The 8,277-nt window shown below is 39.6% G+C and overlaps 1 protein-coding gene across 1 annotated transcript in view; it reads left to right on the forward strand.

Moving 5' to 3' along the window:
* CDK5RAP1 (CDK5 regulatory subunit associated protein 1) overlaps positions 1-6,583 on the forward strand; it is a 28,127-nt gene extending 21,544 nt beyond the window's left edge. Inside the window, exons 12-13 of the mRNA XM_008568204.1 lie at positions 991-1,140; positions 6,305-6,583. Of these exons, the coding sequence (XP_008566426.1) occupies positions 991-1,140; positions 6,305-6,487 (333 nt within the window). The 3' untranslated portion in view covers positions 6,488-6,583. The remainder of the gene's footprint in view (positions 1-990; positions 1,141-6,304) is intronic.
* The last annotated feature ends 1,694 nt before the right edge of the window (positions 6,584-8,277 follow it).

Raw genomic sequence — 8,277 nt, forward strand, 5'->3', positions numbered from 1 at the left:
GTGTGTGTGTATTCTTACCACAGGAAAGAACACTATATATTATACAGGTTGATCTGTACTTTATTTAAAAATTTTTTTTTGATGGTGGCTGGTATGGGGATCTGAACCTTGACTTTGGTATTATAGCGCAGTGCTCTAACCAACTGAGCTAACCAGCCAGCTGCTGTACTTTGCTCATTTTAGTTAATAGTATATTTTGGAGAACAATCTATGTTAGTACATATAAAGCTATCATTCTTTTTTTTTTGTTGTTTTTTTCCGTGTCCGGCAACGGATCGCAACCCTCAGTGTCGCCCCCGTACCGGACCGGGACCGGCAACGGGATCGCAACCCTTGGCGTTGTCCCCGCGCCTCGCTCAGCCAGTGAGCGGGAACCGGTCTGTATGTGGGATCCGAACCCTCGGCGGGAGCGCCTCCGTGCTTCCCAAGTGGCGCACTAGCGCAGTGCGCCACCGGGCCGGCCTGAAGCTATCATTCTTTTTAACAGCAGCATGATATTACATTATGTAGATACACCGTAATTTCTTTTACTAGTTACCTATTGATAAATATTTAGGCTGCTTTGCATCTTATGTCTTTTTTTTTTTTTTTTGGTGACCTGTTGGTATGGGGATCTGAACCCTTGACCTTGGTGTTACGACACCATGTCTAACCAACTGCGTGTTGTGTCTTTATAAACAGTGCTGCTGAGTAACCTAGTATGTGATTTATTTAGTACATGTCCAGGTGTAACCTTAGGATAAATATCAAGAGTAATTTTGAGTCCATGATTTTCATATGCTAAATTTAGATTTTAACCCTTGCAAAAATGTCATCCCACTACCTTTTTCTCTTGGAATGCTGTCAGGGCCAGAGAACACTCTTGGCTCTGGCTTGGGTTTCTGTACATGTGTTTATAACTTGTAAATAGCATGAATATGGCCTTCTCTGTGCCTTAAGGATGGATTCTACAAGTCCTTGGTTACTTCCATCTCCTTTTTTTTTTAATAGAAGACACGGGCATATCACAGGTTGAAGGATGATGTCCCGGAAGAGGTAAAATTAAGGCGTTTGGAGGAACTTATCAATGTCTTTCGAGAAGAAGCAACAAAAGCCAACAAGACCTCTGTGGGTTGTACTCAGCTGGTGCTGGTTGAGGGGGTGAGGACATTTGTGTGTGTGTGTGTGTGTGTGTGTGTGTTTATAGTTTTTTGTTTTTTAGAACACAGTTTGTCTCCTTTATTTAGATCTTCGATGTTTTTTATTTATGTTTTTTTTGGTGGCTAACTGGTAAGGGGATCCAAACCTTATTTATTTTATTTATTAAAAAAAAGATGACCGGTAAGGGATCTTAACCCTTGACTTGATGTTGTCAGTACTATACTCTCCCAAGTGAGCCAACCAGCCATCCCTGTCTAGGGATCTGAACCCATAGCCTTGGTGTTATCAGCACCACACTCTCCCAAGTGAGCCATGAGCCGGCCCTGGGATCCAAACCTTTGACCTTGGTGTTATCTGCATCATGTTCTAACCAAGTAAGCTAAATAGCCAAATTCTTTGATTTTTTTTTTTTTTAATCAAAGTTTTGGTAGTTTTCAGCATACAAGCCCTGTATATGTTTTGTTACATTTACACCTATTTCATTTAAAAATATTTTTGGAGCTATTTTAAGTGGTATTCTATTTTTAATTTTGGTTTCTGCATGTTCATTGCTATTATATATAAATGCAATTGATTTTTGTATGTTTGTCTTGCATCCTGTGACCCTGCTGAACTTAATTTTTTTTTCTTTTGTAGATTTATTGGGATTTCCTGTGCAGATAACCAAGTCGTTGTGGTTTTTCCTTCCTTCCTAATTTTTCAAGGGTCCTTCTTTTTTTGTTTCCTTTCTGTCTAGAGAACTTCCTTTAGCCACTCTGGCAAAAGATTCTCTTAGTTTTCCTTTATTTTATTTTCCCTCATCTTTCCTTTAACAGATATCTTCGTTAACATAATGTTTTCATTTTCTCTTCATTCCTGAAGGATATTTTTGCTGGATATAGGATTCTAGGTTGGTAATTCTTTTCTTTCAGCACTTGAAAAATGTGCCAATTCCTTCTGGTTTCCATGGTTTCTGATGAGAAATGCTATGTCATTGGAATTTTTCCCTTAGAAGGAAGATGTCATTTCTCTTGCTGCTTTCAGGATTTTTTTCTTAGTCTGTAGTATTTAGAAGTTTGACTGTGATGTGTCTTGGTGTGGATTTCATTGCATTTATTTTGTCTGGAGTTTATATCTTTTGCCAAATTTGAGAAGTTTTTAGCCATATTTCTTTGAGTACTTTTTTAGCTTTGCTGTCTTTCTTCTCTTCTTTCAGGACTCTGATAGTACAAATGTTTGATCTTTTGTTATCATCCCAGTGGTCCCTGAGGCTCTGTTAATTTGTGTGTGTGTGTGTGTGTATATATATAGACAGTCAAAATTTGGTATGTATAACATATGTATATGTTATACTGTACTTGTCTTTGAATGAATAAGTACGCAAAGGTTGCTAATGTGTCCATGGCTTCATCAGCCCCACAGAGAGCCCGAGATAATTAAATGAACTAAAACATGGTTCTTTTTTATACATCCAACCAATAAGCCATTACTCACTTGGGACTAGACAGTAAGTGGATTTTTGTTTTTGTTTTTGTTTTTTTTTTAAAAGATGACCGGTAAGGGGATCTCAACCCTTGGCTTGGTGTTGTCAGCACCATGCTCAGCCAGTGAGCAAACCGGCCATCCCTATATGGGATCCGAACCCGGGGCCTTGGTGCTATCAGCACCACACTCTACCGAGTGAGCCACGGGCCGGCCTAGTAAGTGGATTTTTGAAGGCTAACAGTTGGAGTCTTGGCTTTCTCTTAGATGACACTTTCTTTTCTTCAGTCAAGGCCAGTTTAATACAGTAGGTTGCTGTATCCAGAGTGGCAGAAAACATGACAACAGTTCACGTTACTCAGTGAGCATTTACTGTCTCCCAGGGACTGTGCACTTTGTGGTCAGCAGCACACTCAGTGCCATCATGGTTCTTGGAGGTCGGTGCTGCTATTGACTCCCTTTTGTAGATGAGGAAACTGAGGCTCAGAAATGTAGAATAACTTCTCCAAGGTTGCACAGCTAGTGTGTGGCAGAGCCAGAATTTGACCTAGCTCTGTCTCATTCTAGAGCCTATAACCACCCCATCCTTTTTTTTTACATTATGGAGAATTTTAAACACATACAGATATATAGAGAGATTTTGTGTTCTAATTCTATCGTATGAGGTGGTGTACAATTTTGATTTGTCTCATTACTGATGATATTGACTTTGAAAACTTCATTAAGATGGTGTCTTCTAGTCTTCTCGGCTAAAGTTATTCTCTTTCCTTTTGTAACTAGTAAGTATATTGTAGGGAGTAGCAGAGATTCTTTTTAAATCTTACCTGACTGTTGTTTCCTTAAAGCAGTATTTTTTTTTTTTTTTTTGGTCGCTGGACAGTAACAGGATCTGAACCCTTGACCTTGGTGTTACAACACCAAGCTCTAACCAACTAAGTTAACTGGCCATCCCTCCCTAAAGCAGTATTGAAGACTAAACTCCTTCCAGTGTCTTTGAACACTTAAGAATAAAGGAGCTTGATATTCTGTCTTTTTTTTTGGTAGCCGGCCCCTTGACCTTGGTGTTAGCAGCACTACTCTCTCCTAAGTGAGCTAACTGGCCAGCCCAGAGCTTGATTTTCTAAAGGCAGGGTATGTGTCCTTAGGATTCACTTTGGCCATTTGTTTTAACCCCAGACAGGGCATCACTCAACATGTATAATTTAAGACCCTTATAACAATGTACTTCTGTCTTGTCCCTTTATTTTTTGTGTTATTGCTGTAATAGAAATAGGTTTTTACTTCTCTATCCCCAAATCATTGATATTGATCACTGTTGTTGTAATAGAGTTTTACTTCTCTGTCCCCAAATCATTGATGCTTTAAACCATCAAACTTTTTTAAAAAAGCTTTAAAAAATGAGAAAAGAAGTCTTCTGTCTTAACCCACTCATTTACTATTTCTGGCTTTCTTCATTCCTTGTGTATATTCAAGTTTCCATCTGGTATCATTTTCTTTATTCTTGAAAAACTTACTTTAATATTTCTTGTAATGAGGTTTTTGGCAATGAATTCTCTCAGCATTTTTTATCTGAAGAAATCTTTATTTCACTTCCTTTGAAAAAATTTATTTATTGAGTATTGAATTTTAAGTTGACACTTTGAAGGCGTCATTCGCCTTGTCTTCTGACAAGAAGTTTGTGATCATTCTCTTTTTTTCTCTGCACACAAAATACCTTTTTTCTCTGGTTGCTTTTAAGATTTTTGCTTTATCGCTGTTTTTAGGAATTTGATGTGTTCTGGGAAGGTTTTCTTTGTGTTTGCCCCTCGTGTTTTCTTTGGGGTTTTTTTGAGACTACTTAGTTTCTGGGTTTATAGTTTTCATCAAATCTGGAAAAATTTCATCTGTTATTCTTTAGATATTTTTTCTATACTGCTCCCTCTTCTTCCCACCCACCCCCACCATTTCTCATCTCCTTCTGTAGTCCAGTTACACATATGTCCAACCACCTGATATTGTCCCATGGGTCACTGCAATTATTCGTTTTTTTTGTCTTTTTTATCTTTGTGCTTCATTTTGGGTAGTTGCTATTGCTCTGTGTTCAGGTTCACTATTATTTTCTTTGGCAGTATCTAATCTGCTATTACCCACTGAATTTTTAATTCTAGATATTATATTTTCCATCTCTATAAGGTACATTTGGTTCCTTTCTTATATTGTCTACTTCTTTCCTCTCTGTTTTTGTTTTCCCTTGAAACTTCATTTCATATTTGAACTTAGTTGTAATAGCTGATTTTGATATCTTTGTGTGCTCATTATATCATTGCTGTCATTTCTATTGCTGATTTTTCTCCTGATTATGGGTCACATTTTTCTGCTGCTGGGCATATCTAATGATTTTGGATTTTTGATTGTGATGTTCAATTTTGAGTGTCTGGATTTTGCATTGGGCTTTGTTTTCCTAGGCAGTTAAGTTGCTTGCAATTCAGTGTGCTCCTTTTAAGCCTTGTTTTTAAGCTTTGTTAGAAAAGCTTTTTTATTCTAGGGATAGTTTAGCTTTACTACTGAGGTGTGGCCTTCTGTCAAGAGTTGCTACTGAATGTCCCAAGGAACCAGTGAGGACTATTTGGTGGTAGGTCAAATGATTCCCAGCCCCACATGAGCTCTGGGAACCATTCAGCATGTGTTAGTATCCAGTAAAAGCTCAAGGGAGCCCTGAGCATATTTTTAGAGCTCTTTTACAGGCTCCCTGAAATCTGTTCCCTCCTCTTTCTTCAGAGTGGAGAGAGCCGACATGCTGTGCCTGAGCTCTCCCTCCCTGCTTCGCATGTTCGGGTTGGCATGTGCCTTCTGGGAGGGAGCAGGGGTGATTCAAGGGCTCATGTTATTTGCTTTCCTTCTCTCACAGATTCACAGTCTTGCTTAATATGTTGTCTAGTATCTGAAAACAGTGGTATCGGATATTTTGCCCAATTTCTTGATTATTTAAGGCTGGAGGGTAAATTTCATTCTTGTCACTTTATCATGGCTGGAAAAGAAAGACTACTACATATTCTAGAAGTTAATCCCACCATCGTGGTTTTATTTTCCTCCTGGTCTCACCGTTTGCATGTTGTGTGGAAGACTCTGGCTTTGAGTCTGCCTATTCTGTAGGGGCAAGTAACCTAGGCCAAACAACCCCAGAACATTCCTGAGTGATTACTATGAGACTGGGTAACGTAAAATTCGGTTTGCCAAATGTATCACCCACAAGTCCCTGGCTTTGAATCTGTTGGAGGTCCATTCCTACAGAATGCAGTTCTTGAAGATTCATTGATTGTTGATTTATTAAAATATAGTCAGCAAGGGCCGGCCCGTGGCTCACTCGGGAGAGTGTGGTGCTGATAACACCAAGGCCCCGGGTTCGGATCCCATATAGGGATGGCCGGTTAGCTCACTGGCTGAGCGTGGTGCTGACAACACCAAGTCAAGGGTTAAGATCCCCTTCCCGGTCATCCTTAAAAAAAAATATGTATATATAGTCAGCAAAATTGAGCTTCTGTTGTGTGCCATGCATTACCCTGGTTGGTGAAGCAGCACTGAACAATGAGTCTTCAGTGATTCCTTGGTTAAAGAATGCTCTTTGGGTGAGAGTCTTATGGTCTGAGATGGAGAAGGCACAATGTCTGCCCTCCAATAACTTATTACTGTGACAGATTCATAAATTCTTCTTTCCTTCCTGCAGCTCAGTAAACGCTCTGCCACTGACCTGTGTGGCCGGAATGACGGAAACCTTAAGGTTATCTTCCCTGATGCAGAGATGGAGGATGCCACTAACCCCGGGCTCAGGATCAGAGCCCAGCCTGGGGACTATGTATTGGTGAAGGTAAGGTGTCCTTTTGGGCTTTTGGCTTGCATTGTAAAGTGAGTATCAGACTGAATAATTTGAGGGAATAAAGCTTTTTCCTAGAGAAATATAAAATGAAATAAAAATAAAATAAAAATCTCTTCTCAAACTGTACAATGGAAGAGTACCTCGGATCGAATTTTAGATTGCTTCTAATTAATGCCTTCTTATTTTTTCTTATCTTTCTCTTGCCCTGGAAGATCTGTTTGTGGGAATTTGGTGAGGTTAGAGTGTGTAATAGCATGTTGTTTCCTGTTACAGAGAAGCCAAGAAGTGTAAATGATTTTGAGTGAATGGAGAGTGCTCTCTGTCAGAGATCAGCATGCCCTTTGTGATCTGATGCCCCAGGCATCCCTAACTTAACATGAGCTCAAGTTTCCTGGGTCCCTTCCCTGGACTAGCTGATCTAGCTGTGTGGCTGTGGGATTTCCTCTTTCTTCCTTTTCCCGCTTTCACTGGGGACAGTCCTCCTTCACTCTTCCTTTTTCTCTCTTTTCTTCTCACACTACCACAGGTCTGCTACTGCCATCTTCCCATTCCTTTGATTCTCATGTCCACTTTACCTCAAATCCAGTGCTGATAAGGTAAACAGCAGCAAAGATGCTCCATCAGCACAGAACTCTGGAGCATCTACAGAAGGGAGAGATGGAGAAAGGGTGACTCTTTTTCTGTTGATGTTGATCAGTGTTATGTCCTCCTCCCTATTCCTTAGTGCCTCACTTTCTGCTCTGCTTTCTGTTCTTGCTCTTACTTGTCACTTCTCTCTTGAGTCATGAGTGCAATGGTCCATGGCTTGCAGCTGAGGGAGGCTCATTACCCTGGCATGGGCCATATGACAAAAACTTATACTACAACCAGTTTACTGGTTGGGGACTTCATAGTCCACTCCTTTTTGTTCTTGTCCTGATTGGGGATTTCCTTACTTAAATATTACGTAGGGATTTCCCAAGTAGAGTGATTCCTACAAGTCAATAATGTGATTGATCTGGAAACAGTCCCTCATAGGCATCACCATTTGTTCTTTGTTGTTGTTGTTATTTTTGACATTTTCTTGTTTTCTTACTTTGTTCTGAACCTTTGCTTCTTTGGTTTCTAGTTGTTTTTTCTATACCTCCTCCTACTCTTTCCACTGCATCTATGGGTCACTTGGAAAAAAGGTTAGATTGTTGGGCTGGGTTGTAGTATCAGTATGGTATTCTTTTGTAAAATGGAAAAATTCCATCAGGTCAGAAAGATAGAAAGGCAGTGTTGTGTTACTCAAGACTCATTTTTGTTCCTAAGTGAAGTAAGCCCTACAAGTAAGATTTAGTGGAAGGACTGAAATGAAGAAAGAGCTGTGGAATTAGGCTTCTGTTGGCTCTTTCTCTCTGTCACTCATTTCTGCTGTTCTCATGTTCTCTCTGGGCTGCATTAGAGTCACACCTTCATGAAGTTCACTTTCTTGTCTCCCTGTCCTCTATGCTCATTTGCCTAAACTCCAGCTCTGGTGCGACTGGTTCTTTGCTTATTCTTTTTTTTTTTTTTTAATTTTATTTTTAATTTTATTTATTTATTTATTTTTCATTAAATTTTTATTTTGTCAATATACAATGTATATGATTATTATGGCCCATCACTGACAACTCCCTGCCTCCTCCCTCTCTCCCCTCCCCCCCAAGAATGTCCTTTCCGTTTGCTTGTTGTAACAACTTCAAAAAGGTATAGTTGTTATATCTTCTCCCCTCCCCCCCCCCGGTTTTTTTGTGTGTGCATGTGGGTGAATTAATTTGTTTATATTTTAGCTCCCACCAATGAGTGAGAACATGTGGTAT

The sequence above is a fragment of the Galeopterus variegatus genome, unplaced genomic scaffold (assembly GCF_000696425.1).
Source record: "Galeopterus variegatus unplaced genomic scaffold, G_variegatus-3.0.2 Scaffold386, whole genome shotgun sequence".
NCBI classification, from domain to species: domain Eukaryota; kingdom Metazoa; phylum Chordata; class Mammalia; order Dermoptera; family Cynocephalidae; genus Galeopterus; species Galeopterus variegatus.